General features: G+C 42.1%; 1 protein-coding gene across 1 annotated transcript in view; it reads right to left on the reverse strand.

Annotated features, from left to right (window-relative positions):
- Nucleotides 1-634: 634 nt before the first annotated feature.
- The window catches only part of slc16a12b (solute carrier family 16 member 12b), a 31,104-nt gene continuing 16,902 nt past the window's right edge, over nt 635-14,836 (reverse strand). The window contains exons 4-6 of the mRNA XM_041210188.1: nt 7,493-8,117; nt 2,090-2,349; nt 635-931 (exon numbers count right to left, since the gene is read on the reverse strand). Of these exons, the coding sequence (XP_041066122.1) occupies nt 735-931; nt 2,090-2,349; nt 7,493-8,117 (1,082 nt within the window). The 3' untranslated portion in view covers nt 635-734. The remainder of the gene's footprint in view (nt 932-2,089; nt 2,350-7,492; nt 8,118-14,836) is intronic.

Consider the following 14,836-nt stretch of genomic DNA (forward strand, 5'->3'; position numbering starts at 1 on the left):
CTTTCTTTTCATGCTTGCATGATTCCTCCCTTAGCCTCAGGAGTCTGTATATATTACATTTTTCTTACATTATATGTAAGAAGTTACAGTGCTTGCCAAAAGTAAATCACAACAAGCAATTTAATAGCCAAATACATATCGATTAATAGTAAGCCAAACCACAGAAAGCTTCAGCATAGAAACAGGAGTAGGTATTCAGCCGTCGAGCTTGTTCCCCCACTTAATTAAATCTTGGCTGATCTGTGCCTCAAATCTATTTACCCACCTTAGTTCCATATCCCTTTATAACCTTAAAGAACAAAAATGTGTTGATCACAGTCTTAAAAATTTCAACTGCCCCAGCGTCAACAAGAGGTATGAGAATTAAACTGACACTGGGCAGATATACAATCACTTAAAATCTGATAAATTTATGGGAGTCACATGTCCACACACGGGCCCTTTTTATTGGAAAAATAGGTACTGTTATAGATCTGTGGAGATGCAGTTAGCAAGTCCATAGGAACTTGTGACATGTTTGAAGGAGATCAAAATGGTTTTTTTAAAACTATTATATATACAGATATGAAAATACTTTGGCATTGAAAGAATTTGACAAAATCGTTACCAATAGCTATTCAAGTACAAAGATTGCCTACTTTAAAATGTTTCCACGTTTTGAGGAATTTTCTATGTGCCAGTAATTTTTTTGCCTGTATTTTCTTAATGTAACAGTGTTCTACGAACTCTTGTTTTTATATTGGATCATTTGATGCAGTCTGAAAAGTTGTAGTGCTAGGTTCTGACTCTATGACAGCAGTTTGAAGGTCAACTGAATTTCTGCATTTGCTTATCCAATCAGCAGAAATGACCAACGTGGAGCTGATTATCATGGACAACCCACTGACGAGGAAAGCTGCTGTATAGCTTGCTGTTGTATCCACCAACCAACCTGCAAAGGGAAAAAGGGTTTTTGAATAAAATCAGTACTTAGTTGCAGCTTCCCTATTGCAAACATACACCACTCCCACAACCAAAAGAACTGTTACACCTTATGGGCATGGCACATGTAACGTGTCAGGGCACCAACAATAACATTAACCCACATAATTGGTGCAAGCTTAGGTGGAAGCTAATTCAGACATGCAAGTCAATTTGGATAGTAGTTCTGGCAGCAATAACTTATTGATATATAATACAATCCCCCTACTATTAAAACCAATAAGGAATATCACTCACAAGTGAGTCAGCTGTTAAGTTCCCAGCCAGCCACGGCTTTTGAAAGACTGTGAGTGAAAACCACTGGGAGGTGTACTCAATCTCCCTCAATCCTTTCAGAACAACCGTCACAGTTGACAAGATAATTCTGCAGCCAATCCTACACTACTCATGGAAGTGATGAATGGTAGGTTTGGTTAAGACTCGGGTGAATGTATTAATTTGGTTCTGCTGGAACATGGGCTGCATGTTAGAGGCACAGGGGCTGACTGGAACACATGTCAAATATTTGGGCAGAGAATAGCAAATAAGTTAATATTAATATTATTATTTTTTATGTCACTCCTCAAACCATGGAGGTTTGGCAGGTGCCCATTTGGCCTACTTTGTCTATGTTACATTTGACTGGCCTGAAAGCTCAGCAGCATATATACTGCCATCCTGCTAAGGGGTGAGCATTCAGCACAAAGCCTTGTCTGGGCGGTTGCACCTTCAGGTGAGAGCTCTGGGGCCTTTACATCCAACGGCTGCCAATTGCCCAATTGCAAAAGTACAGTTTAACTGACACTAGCTGAAACATGTTAAAATATTAAATAAAACAAACCAGTGAAAAATTCAAAATAAACTTACAATAAAAGAAAATCTTATTAGGTTATGTTCAGTGGTGGGGTGGTGGGGGGTGGAGGGGGGATGGTGGGGAACTGGTGTGGGGATCAGATTAATGGCAACAGCATGGGGTTCAATCTCCATCCTGGCTCAGGTAGACTTGCCCCCTCACCCTACCTGTAGTTAAATGGCACAGTATTTTGCCATGGTTGGGTCAATAATTGCCAAGGACTTACCCCTGGGCCGAGAACTCAAGAAGACGGAGAAGAATAGATTATGTACTGACCTGCTATTGGTGGTCCGATCAGATAAGGTATCCCATGAATAAAGTAAACTATTCCCAGAGCAGAGGAGAGGAAAGCATTTCCTGCTATATCTGATGTTACTACTGGGATAAGAGCAACATAAGCCCCATCAAAGTATCCATAAAGAACGGCATAGGGAACAAGGAGTGGAAAAGATCTCAGAATGGGAATGAACAGAGAGCAGAGACCATCCAGCCCAATTGTCAAAATGTAACAGTATTTGCGGTACTTCTTCAACCACCTGCAGAATTAAAGAGAGAGGGTTGCTAGAATAAAAATATTAATATCCAGTTTGAATAAAGTGGCCAATAAGTAAATTCCTAATGTCCTGGTATGTTTCATTACACTCGGTATGGACAACTGTTGCACAAGTAATGGCCATTCTTTCCTACTTAAAACTGATTAAGACCATTAAGGTAGATTCTAGATACAATAAATCAGACTGATGCAAGTCTCCAAACAACAGAAAAAAATTTCTCTTCAAATGAAATAAAACACCATGCATGTGGAAGTAAGACTTTGAACCATGATAGCCATATAAAAATCAGATTGAACTACACTCACATTCTTCTCCACAGACTTAAAGCTTATCAGTTAATTTGAAATAAAAACAGAGAATGCGAGAAACACTCAGCGAGTCAGGCAACAGTTGTGGAGGCAGAAACAAAGGTAACGTTCCAGGTCAATGTCTTTTTTATCAGAACAGGTAACAGAGACGTAGCAGGTTTTAAACAAGTACAGAGGCAGGGTAAAAGCAAAATACTGCAGATGCTGGAAGTATGAAATAAAAACAGAAAATATTGGAAAAACTCAGCAGGTCTGACAGCATCTGTGGAGAGAGAAACAGATAACGTTTCGAGTCCACATGACTTCTTCAAAGCTAAAGAGAAGTAGAAATGTGATTGATTTTATACTGTTTAAGGTGGGGGGTGGGGAGGGGGGTGGTTGGTGGAGCAAGGTAAAGCAGGGTAGTAGGTCCATGAAAGGTGGGGGCTAAAAGGTATCATGGACACAAGACAAAGGGAGTGTTAATGGTGGTGGCGAAGACTAAAAAAGGTGCTGATAGTGGCATAAAGGTAAGAAAGCAGAAGGTGTTAATAGCAGAATAAGGGTCAGCACTCTGTGAAAGAACATGGAACAAGTGACAGGTGACCCTTTTGAGGTAGGGGAAGAGGGTAGTAGAAAAATGGAGGCAGGGTAAGGCACGAGGAAGGAGGAACAAAGGTCTCTGATGAGGTGGAAGGCAGAAAGAGATTCAATGGCAAAAGAGATGATGGGGCAAAGAAAAAGATGGATCTGGAAGAGCTGGTAATGGCAAAGGCAAAATCATTACCGGGACCTGCTTTTCAAAAAAATGGAGGCAGAGGTTAGAATTTCTTGAAGTCAATATTAAGTCCAGAAGTTTGTATAGATTCATGAAGATGTAAAGGGATCAGACATCCAGAATGAAATGGAGATGGTTAGGGTCAAAAATTGGACTCAGTTAAAGTGGCAAAGGATAGTGGAAGAGTCACAAATGTAGGTGGGAAGAGGGTGCACAAGGAGAAAAAATATAGAGTCAAGATAGGACAAAATAAGTTCTGTTGGCAAGGGCAAGCTAAAACAATGGGTATACTGGTGTGTTCATGTTTGTGGATCTTCAGGAGGAGGTGGATGTTGGCTGTATGAATTGGGGGACTTGAGCACATAATTTAGGCTGACACCTCAGTGCAGCAATGAGGGACTGTTGCATTGTCCAAAGTGCTATCTCAGATGAGATGCTATAGAGGTTACAACTGCCTTGTCAAGTGAATGCGAAAGATCCCATGACACTCTTTTGAAAAGCAAAGCAGTTGTTCCTGTATCCTATTCAACATTTACCCCTTATCCAACAGCTCCAAAAAGGCTAAATTAGTCATTGCTGTTTTATGGGTTCTTAAGGTTCACAAAATGGTTACCCGTGTTTGTCTATATTAGTAACTGTGAATCAAAAATAATTAATTTTGTAGCCTTTTGGGGCAGCATGAAAAGTGTTTATAAATGATTTTTTTTAAGTAGTGTCAGTATTTTAGGATGATATCATTTGCTTGCGGGATGTCTTGTGGCATGGTGGTGATGTCCCTACCTATAAGGCAAAAGCTCCAGTTTCAAGTCCTATCCCAGGGCTTGATGGCAATGAAATGCACACACATAATGTGGCCAAGCAGGTTGAGTGTCAACATATAAATCCTTCTAACTACACCAATGACAGGCAGTAAGAGTGGGAGAGATTCCTGGTCAGCCATGTGGTAGAAAGAAAATTAGAGCCTCTGCCATTACTATTTATAGCTCTGGACTACAGCACACATGTAAATGTGATGTTGCCACAGTGATTTGGACTCTTTAGGGGTTGGTTGGCTCAGTTGGCTGGACGGCTGGCGTGGATCAGATTGCTGCCAGTACCACAGGGTTTGATCTCCGTTCTGTCTAGGGTGGATTCGGGACCTGCCTCTTTGCCCTACCCAAGGTGGAGGTTGTGGTGCTGTGAGTTAGACCTGCCTTTGGACATAGAACTGAAGAAGGTGGCATTAATCCATGAGTTAAGACTTCTGCAGTAAGGTGTAATGATTTCATTTTAAATATTTTAATTTCATGTACCCTAAAATACCAAATTATTCCAAGAAAAATACAGAACTAGAAAGCCATAAAATTTTACTGAAAGTTTTAATTTTAAAATAAATTCTAATTTCAAAATAAACATGTACATTGCACTAGAATAAAAAAAATTCTGCTATACTTAATAATGGGTTTGTAACTGAGTGATTAAGAAAATTGAATATTGGGCTTTTTTTTGTAAGGGGGTGGGGTATAAAAGTAGGGGAGTCTTGCTGCAACTGTACGAAGCATTGGTGAGACCACACCTGGAGTATCTTGAACAGTTTTGGTCTCCTCACTTACGAAGGGATATATCTGCATTGGAAGCAGTTCAGAGAAGGTTCATTTGGCTGATTGCTGGGATGAAGGGGCTGTCTTGTGAGGAAACTTTGATTCTATGTGATTGGCGTTTAGGAGAATGGGAGGCAATCTTATTGAAACACATAAGATTCTGAGAGGACTTGACAGGGTAAATGCTGTGAGAATGTTTACCTTCATGGGGAGTCTAGATAAGGGGGCACAGTTTAAAAAAAAGAGGTCTCCCATTTAAGATGGAGATGAGGAGGCTTTTTTTCTCTCAAAGTGTCATTAGTCTATGGCGTTCTGTTCCTAGACATCAGTGGAGGCTTGGTCATTGAATATATTCAAGGCTGAGTTAGATAGGTCTTTGATCCACAAGCGAGACAAGAGTTGTGGAGGGCAGGCAGGAAAATGGAGTTGAGACCACAATCAGTTCTGCCATGATCTTATTGGATGGTGGAGCAGGCTTAATGGGCCAAATGGCCTACTCCCCCTGCTCCCATTGCTTGTAATTGTGATCTTCATATAAAGTTATTGTGGTGTCAGGTATTGCCATGCCACTTTATATCTAGGGCTACTATTACACACCTTATCAGTTTAGAAGCAACAAACACTTAAACTTTAGTAGAACTGTTTTAGACAACAGTTACTGAGCAAGTATAAAAATCAGTTCTGATGAAACCTTGAAAAGAAGATTGAGGGGCAACCAAATAAAGGTTTTCAAAATGATGAAAGGTTTTCTTAGAGTTGATCGGGGAAGAATGTGGGGAAGACTAGACGCCATCAGTATAAAATAGTCACCAAGAAATCCAGTAGGGGATTCAGGAGAAACGTCTTTACCCAAAGAGTGGTGAGAATGTGGAACTTGCTATCACAGGGAGTGGTTGAAGCGAATAGTATGGATGCATTTAAGGGGAAGTTATACAATCCAATGAGGGGGTAGGGAAACATTGATTATGATGATAGATTTAGATGATGAAAAATGGAGGAGGTTTGAGTTGAGCATTAATGCCTGTATAGACTGGTTGGGCCAAATGGCCTGTTTGTGCCGTAATTGGGGGGTGGGGTGGGAGGGATTTGGACCATGGTGGGGGGTGGGGGGTGGGGGTGGGGGGTGGTGGTGGTGGTGGTGGGCCTTGGATGGAGATGGGTCAGAGGTTGGGGAGAGGGTCAGGTCGGGTCGGTCCAAGGGGGTTTGGGCTGGTTTGGGTCGGGCTTGCAGGGCCGGGAAGGGGGTCAGGTTGGGGGAGTCCCCTGGGGGTTCAGGGGTGTGGGGGAGTCCCCTGGGTGGGGTGGGGTGGGGTTGGGGGGGGTGGGGGTCAGTCTGGGTCTTCACAATAGTTACCTAGAGGTTAGAAGAGGCTTCAATTCTTCTAGCGTTTTCTGGGTAACTATTTGTGTAACACAGATCTAAATCATGTTTTCAGATGGTTCCCAGCGCAGGCAACTGCCCAGAGGAAGTGTGCAGAGGAAGATTAATCCATTTTCACAGAGAATCATTATCCTTCTCCAGCCATTTATATGGGAGATTCACAAAATGTTTTGAAACTTTGGTTTATCTAGGATTAACTGGCATCTATACTAAGGAATGGAAGTCTTTTATTCCTAGCGTCCAACGACATCATTTAGCATTCCCAGGTGCACAATAAAGCTTATTCTACTCTCTCTCTATTCTTCTAGTGTTGTGCACATACTCTCTCATCTGATACTGTTGACATTGCCGATACCTATTAATGTATTCGTATCAATACATTTTTGATGAGCTTGGAGAAATGGCCCTCAGGGGTATATTTAAGTCTATTAAGATCCAGTCTTTATAAAAGTTTACAACTTGATGATAAACAGTAGAAACTGCAAAGAATGAGGGACATATACTAGTCAAAGGCGTTAATTAATAAAACATGGTATCAAAAAGATAGGCTAAATAGAAAATAATAATTGAGAGAATGGTTGCAAAAAGAGACAAATGGGGCTATACGGGCCAATGGTATAAGATGAATTATTAAAGTATATAAAGTACTCCATTAATAATATTTTTAGTACATTAGTGGCTTAGAGTTAATGGGTTCAAGATGTAAATTAAAAATTCAACGAAATCCTTCCTACGGAGGCAGAAATTCTTCAGAACGGTAGAAGTGGTGGGAATCAGATGGCTGATTTCTGCCCTTGTATGGTATTATAATGTGCTCACCCACGAGCTGGTGTACTTTATGTCCACAGCAATAAATTGTGGAAGTGGTGGGGAGATGACAGAAGATATTTCCGAAACTATTCCAGATAAATTACACCACAAAGTCAGTATAAGTTGAGCAGAAAATGCTGCTGGCATCATTGGGTTCTGGGGCTGAGACACCTGACTCTTCATACCACTGACAATAATCTTGGTGCCACCAATGCTGCAATTTATCCTCTAGCCTACGAGTTCCTTTAATTTTAGTGCAGGACAACATCCAAAACTTTTTTATCCTTACCTTCTGTCTGTTAGCCAGCCAAATGAAATGTTGCCAATAATGTCTATGATGCCAAGTATTGACATTAGGAAGGCTGCTTGTTGTTGGCTGACCCCAACACTTATCGCATATGGTACAAGGTGTACAAAAGGAGTGTTGCAGCCATAGGCTAAGAACAGCAGTGATGCAGCAAATACAAGGAAGTCTGGCGTCAGGAGGAAGGCATATTCTTTATACGATGGACAGCAGCTACAAGGTTGCTTGTTGACACTCTCTTTGCTGATGAAACTTGAATCTGCAGAAGGGCTGGGCAGTTGAAAGTCATCACATTGTGGTTTATAGCTGCATTCCTCAGAATTTTTTCTGCTTGCATTATTACTTATGGTCGAACTGGACAGATCCTCAATAAGAGGGAGGGGCCGCAGCAAAGCACCACAGACACAAATATTAGCTACAAGGCCTCCGAGGATCAGTAATGCCCCACGCCAAGAGTACTGTTCAATCAGCAGCTGAACCACTGGGGCTAAAACAAAAGTTCCAATTCCACTTCCTGACATGGCCAACCCATATGCCACAGCTTTCCTCTTACAGAAGTACTTTCCCACAATTGATACGGCTGGAGAATAAGCTAAAGCATATCCACAACCTGCAATAGAAAACAATTATTTTTTTTATTATGAGGTATGTTTTATTCCAGAAAGCTAGGAGATACAACATAAAGTTACAGCCTAATCTGGACACACTTTATAGGTTTTATTTACAGAGATACACATCAGAAACCTGTACCTTCTAACTCAACAACCACAGTTTCAGTTTGCTTCTACATAGAGAAGCACAAGTGAATCCCCAGTTAATGCCCACCACCTGAATACAATTAAACACTCAATTACTTTATAATTTACAAATACATATGCTGTCTCCAGATTCCGCTTTCCGCTTTCTACCACCAGTAGTCCAAAGGATGGTTCTCAAATAGAGGTCCCCAATCACATAGAGGTGCACAAGAAACTTCAGGGTGTCTGCTAGTTGGTTTGTCCATCAATATTGTGAGATGAGTGAAATAGCCCAACAAAACAAAGACTGCATATATGTAGTCATTTTTTTTTTCATTCATGGGATATGAGCATCACTGACTAGGCCAGCATTACTGCCCATCCCTAATTACCCTGGAGAAGGTGGTGGTGAGCTGCCTACTTGAACTGCTGCAGTCCATATCAATTCAGGATCTTACAGCTGGACACCAGTGGCACATGGTAGGCAAGTTCTTTTGCATGTCAATGATTTTTACAGCAGCATTTATCTCAATAATTGTTTTTTTTTCACCCAGCCCTATTCTGTGTAAACTCACAAAGCACTCACTACTTTTACTTACTAAATAAAATAGTGGGAGTTATAACTTCTCTTCCAGGGATTAAAACTTGTGTTGGGGATGGGGAAACCAGGGGTCTGTCAGCATTGAGGCCACCATGGTAGCACGAGCCCTCCTTTCAATTCTTTTCTATACCCTTGTGTGGAGCCATCCAATGTTGGCTTTGAAATGGAAACATGAGCGACGCAGTGGGGCTTAGATAAAGCAAGCATTACTAATTGGATACAAAAACAGGATTACCTGAAAAAACTCAGCAGGTCTGGCAGCATCGGCAGAGAAGAAAAGGGTTGACGTTTCGAGTCCTCATGACCCTTCAGCAGAACTGGGTGAATCCAAGAAGAGGGGTGAAATAAAAGCTGGTTTAAGTTTGGGGGGGTGGGCGGGGGTTGGGGGGGGGGGGGGGGGGGGGGGGTGGGGGTGGTAGTTGGGTGGGGGGAGAGAAGTGGAGGGGGTTGGTGTGGTTGTAGGGACAAGCAAGCAGTGATAGGAGCAGATGATCAAAAGATGTCACAGACAAAAGAACAAAAGAACACAGAGGTGTTGAAGTTGGTGATATTATCTAAACGAATGTGCTAATTAAGAATGGATGGTAGGGCACTCAAGGTATAGCTCTCTGTTAAAAGCAAAAAACTGCAGATGCTGGAAATCCAAAACAAAAACAGAATTACCTGGAAAAACTCAGCAGGTCTGGCAGCACAGGCGGAGAAGAAAAGAGTTGATGTCTCGAGTCCTTCAACAGAACTAGAATCTAGAACAGATCTAGTTCTGTTGAAGGGTCATGAGAACTCGAAACGTCAACTCTTTTCTTCTCCGCCGATGCTGCCAGACCTGCTGAGTTTTTCCAGGTAATTCTGTTTTTGTTTTGGATTTCCAGCATCCGCAGTTTTTATTATTAATTGGATAGCTCTTTCAAATAGGATTTCAGGATTGTACCTGAGGGCTAGTTGAATAGCCCTCAACTTCCCAATATTTCAAAACCTATCTCCTCTTTAAATACTTTCAGTGATCTAGCCTCCACAACTCTCCAGGGAACAGAATTCCAGACATTCACTACCCTCTGAGAGAAGAAATTCCTTTGCATCTCAGTTTTAAATGAGTGCCCCCTTATTCTGTAACTACTTCCCCTAGTTCAAGATGTCAATGCAGACAATGAGACATCATCCACTTTGCACCAAAAGTGGTGAAAAGCTAGAAACAGTGGAACATAAGAACATAAAAAATAGCAGCAGGAGTAGGCTAGTTGGCCCCCCAAGCCTGCCCCACCATTCAACAAGATCATGGCTGATGTGTCTCAGGCCTCAACTCCTCTTTCGTGCCAACTATTCATAGCCCTCAACTCTCCAATATTTCAAAAATCTTTCTACCTCCTCTTTAAATACTTTGTGGTCTAGCCTCCACAACTCTCTAGGGAACAAAATTCCAGACATTTACTACCCTCTGAGAGAAGAAATTCCTTTGCATCTCAGTTTTAAATGAGTGTCCCCTTAAACTGTCACTATGTTCCCTAGTTCGAGATTCCCCCACTAGTGGAAACATCTTCTCAACTTCTGCCTTGTCAAGCCCCCTCAGAACCTTATACGTTTCAATAAGATCACCCATCATTCTTCTAAACTCTAATGAATAAAGGCCTAACCTGTTTAGCCGTTCTTGGTAAGTCAATCTTTTCATCCCAGGAATCAGCCTAGTGAATCTCTTTTGAACTGCCTCCAATGCAAGTACATGCTTTCTTAAATACAGGGACCAAAACTGTACATAGTACTCCAGGTACGGCCTCACCAACATCCTGTATGTTGTAACAAGACTCCCTTATTTTTAAACTCCAATCCCCTAACAATACAGGCCAAAATTCCATTTGCCTTGTTAATTACTTGCTGCACCTGCATGCTAACTTTTTATGTTTCATGCACAAGAACCCCCAGATCCCTCTGTGCTGCACTTTTTTGTAGTCTCTCTCTATTTAAATAATAGTCTGCCTTTTGATTCTTCCTACCAAAGTGCATGACCTCATACTTTACTACATTAAACTTCATCTGCCAAGTTTTTGCCCACTCATTCAACCTGTCTATATCCCCTTGCAGATTCCTTATGTCCTCATCACAACATACTCTCCCACCTATTTTTGTATCGTCAGTACATTTGGATACATTACACTCTACTCTCTCCTCCAAGTCATTAATATAGGTAGTAAATAATTGAGGCCCTAGGACTGATCCTTGTGGCACTCCACTAGCTACATCTTTCCAACCTGAAAAAGAGCCATTAATCCTGACTCTCTTTCTTCGGTAAATCAATCCTCAATCCATGCTAATACATTACCCCCAATACCGTGAGCTCCTATCTTGTGCAATAACCTTTTATGTGGCACCTATCGAATGCCATCTGGAAATCCAAATACACTACATCTACCGGTTCCCCTTTATCAATTCCGCTTGTTATATCCTCAAAGAACGCTAGCAAATTTATCAAACATGAATTCCCTTTCACAAAACCATGTTGACTCTGATTGTGTTAAGCTTTTCTAAATGTCTTGCTATTTCTTCCTTAATAATGGATTCTAGCATGTTCCCAATAACAGATTTTAGGCTGATTGACCTATAGTTTCCCGCTTTTTGTCTCCCTCCCTTCTTGAACAGGGGCATCACATTAGCGGTTTTCCAATCCGCTGGGGCCCTCCCTGGTATTCAGTGAGTTCTGGAATATTTCGACCAATGCCTCCACTATCTCTGCAGCCACTTCCTTTAAAACCCTTGGATGCAGGTCATCAGGTCCTGGTGACTTGTCTGTCTTTATTTCCATTAGTTTGTCAAATACTTTGTCTCTTGTGATAGAGACTGTTACAAGATCTTTCCTCCCATTAGCTCCTTGTTTATCTGATATCTTTGGGATATTTATAGTGTCCTCCATCGTGAAAACTGATGCAAAATATTGGTTTAATATTATCTGTCATTTCCCTGATCCCCGTTATCAATTCTCCAGACGCATCCTCCAAGGGTTCCACGCTCACTTTAGCTACTCCCTTTCTTAAAAAATATTTATTAGGGAGGGGGGGAGTCCAGGTTGATAAATCATTAAAATATCATGAACAGGTAGAGAAAATAATCAGAGAGGCTAATAGAATTCTGGCCTCCATATCTAGACTAGAATACAAAGGGATAGAAATCATGCTGTATCTACACAAAATGCTGTTTAGGCCACACCTGGAAGACTGTGAGCAATTCTGAGCTCTATACCTTAGGAAGGGTATGTTTATTGACTGTGGAAGGAGTGCTGCCTAGATTTACCAGAATGATGCCTGAACTCCAAGGGTTATATTATGAGGGATTACACAAACTACGGTTGCATTTCCTGGAATTTAGGAAGTTAAATTTTCATCAAAGTTATCACGATATAAGGAAACAGGAAGGATATACAGGGAGAAATTATTTTCACTGGTTGAGGCCAAGGTCAGGTAAATTATTGTCCCATCTCCAAACTCCCTTTCCTCTCCAAAATTCTTCAACTTGTTCCCAAATCAAGGCTGCTTGAATCCTTCCAATCAGATTTCCGCCCCAGCCACAGTACCAAAACAGCTCTTACCAAAGTCACATGTGATATCTTGTGTGACTGTAACAAAGTTAAATTCTCCTTCCTCATCCTTCTTGCCCTGTCTGTAGCATTTGACATAGTGGATCACACTATCCTTATCCAATGCCTCTCCACTGTCATCCAGCCAAGTAAGACTGCATTGTCTGGTTCCATTCTATCTATCTAATTGTAGCCAGAGAATCAACTCCAATGGTTTCTCTTTCCACTCCTGCTCTGCTAATGCTGGTGTCCCCCAAGCTTCTATCCTTGGACCCCTCCTATTTCTTATCTACATGCTGTCCCTCAGTGACATTATCCAAAAATACAAAGTCAGTTTTGTCATTGTTATGAATGCTGGTCTTTTACATGACGCTTATGTTTTAAAATGTCTCCTTTAACTTAATGCGAATCAGAAACTCAGACACATGCCCATCTGATCTGGTTGCCATGGAGAGAGAATCTTGAACAGAAATCCAATGAAATGGGGTGACAGTATTAACACCTTTTCACTGTTTCTTACTGAAAACGGACAGCTGCTTTTTGAGACACAAAGAAGACACTGCTTTGGAGAAGCAATTCCTGGTTCCAGTGCAGGAAATGGATCAACGGCCAGCTGAAATCTGAAAGGCTAAGTGCCAGTTATACATCTTCAGCAGGAGTCTCCTGTGTGGCGATCAATGATGTATATGTGCAAATGAGCAGCATTGCCAGAAGAGAGCCAGGTCAGGCATTCAATCTCCATGAATTCCATTGCTCTAGCCATGGGCTCAGTGGCTAAGTGAGAGGGGGATGAGGTCTCTGGACCTCTCTCCAAGAACCCCTTCTTCTAAGGGAGACAGGAATGTGCCATCCTGCACCCAGATGGAGGCAGAGCATGTGCCAGCTGCCCTGGGCCCTGCATCTCAGGACAACCCCAGGGTTAGCGACGGTTTCTCATCCCTTCCATCAATGATTCCATAAGGCTGAGTGGGACTCCCCTACATGAGCGCAGGGGACCCTCACTAGGGACCCTTAAGCCCTCAAGGCCTCACGCCATCAGAGGACAGCCACCACTGTCATCTAAGGCAATGGGGCATGATACTGAGCAGTGTTTTCACATCAGCTGCTGATGTTGGGGTTGCACCTGGACGTAGTGGAAGAAAACAAAAATTGAACAAAATATGAACACTAAGGTGACACAGGTTGTTTTTCAATTTCAATGTGAATTGATTAAAAATGTACAAAATGATTTGTTTTCTGGTACCATTCATAATTGTTGAGAATTGTTCGGGCATGTCATGGTATCAGATGTAACGGTCATGGCACACGCCCTGTTTCTCACGATGTGATGGCTAGAGAGGAGATAGGGGCACAGACATTATTCCTGAATGAGGTATGTTGCATTTTCATGCATTCTTTATTCCACGTTCATGTGAATTGTTACTTCTGTGAAGATCATTCTGGCTTTAAATGCAGGCAAACTCTTTTCCCCCATCTATGCACTTTCGAGGATATTGGCCCACTTAACCCTCAGTGGCTAATAATGAGACAGGTAATCCCTTTTGTACCTTCCCACCCAACGCACCCTATAATTTCTCGCCTTCGTGGACCATCCAGACTTGTCATGGCATTCTGTTCTACTGTCTGGAGGTGGCTGTGGCCCCCAGTGGGAGGCTCTCTACATGGGAATCTCCCCCTTTACCATTGGGGATGTTGCATTCAGCAGTACCATGCAATAGAAGATTAAGTTGGATCACAGATTTCCAGGCTGCCTGTATTTTCTGCGGCCTCAAGGAGTCTGTGCTCCGTGTATTTGTAGGCTGTCCGAGGTTGCAGCCCCTGTTTTGTTATTTGAGGTGGCCTCAAGTTTTGTTTGCACTTGAGCTCTTATATTCCTGATCTTTGGCCACCAGGAGAGGGCGGCCAGCAAGGTGGAGGACCTCCTCGTTCGCCTGCTCCTGGGCCTGGCCAAGGCAGTCATTAACAGGTCCAGATGGTTGAGGGGGTCATTTGACCTGACTGCCTGCTTTCCTCCATAGCTACATCCGTGCCAAGGTGCCCTTGGAGAAGGAGCACGCAATGTCCGCCGATATGCTTGAGGCCTTTTGAAACTGGTGGGCACGGCCACGGTTAGAGTGTTTCTTCTTTTAACATAACTTGTTAAGTTTCCTTTAAAGTTTTTTTTTTGTCACAGTGCCTCTTTAAAGGGCAGTTCATTAGTTAATTTGTTTATTAGTTAGTTTATAATATTAGTATTCTCAAAAGATTATAAATGAAACAGCTGCAGTTGCATTCAAAGCATTTTAAAGATGGTGCTTGATATGAATAATTGGGCAAGGCAGGCTGCTACATGGATGCCCAGGTACCCATAAGATGTCCTTGGTATCTGCACTCACTAGCGAGTGCACGTGACAAAGCTACGCTCCATGTTCTATTCTAGGTGGTAAAGGACA

The sequence above is a fragment of the Carcharodon carcharias genome, chromosome 17 (genome assembly GCF_017639515.1).
Source record: "Carcharodon carcharias isolate sCarCar2 chromosome 17, sCarCar2.pri, whole genome shotgun sequence".
Lineage (NCBI taxonomy): Eukaryota > Metazoa > Chordata > Chondrichthyes > Lamniformes > Lamnidae > Carcharodon > Carcharodon carcharias.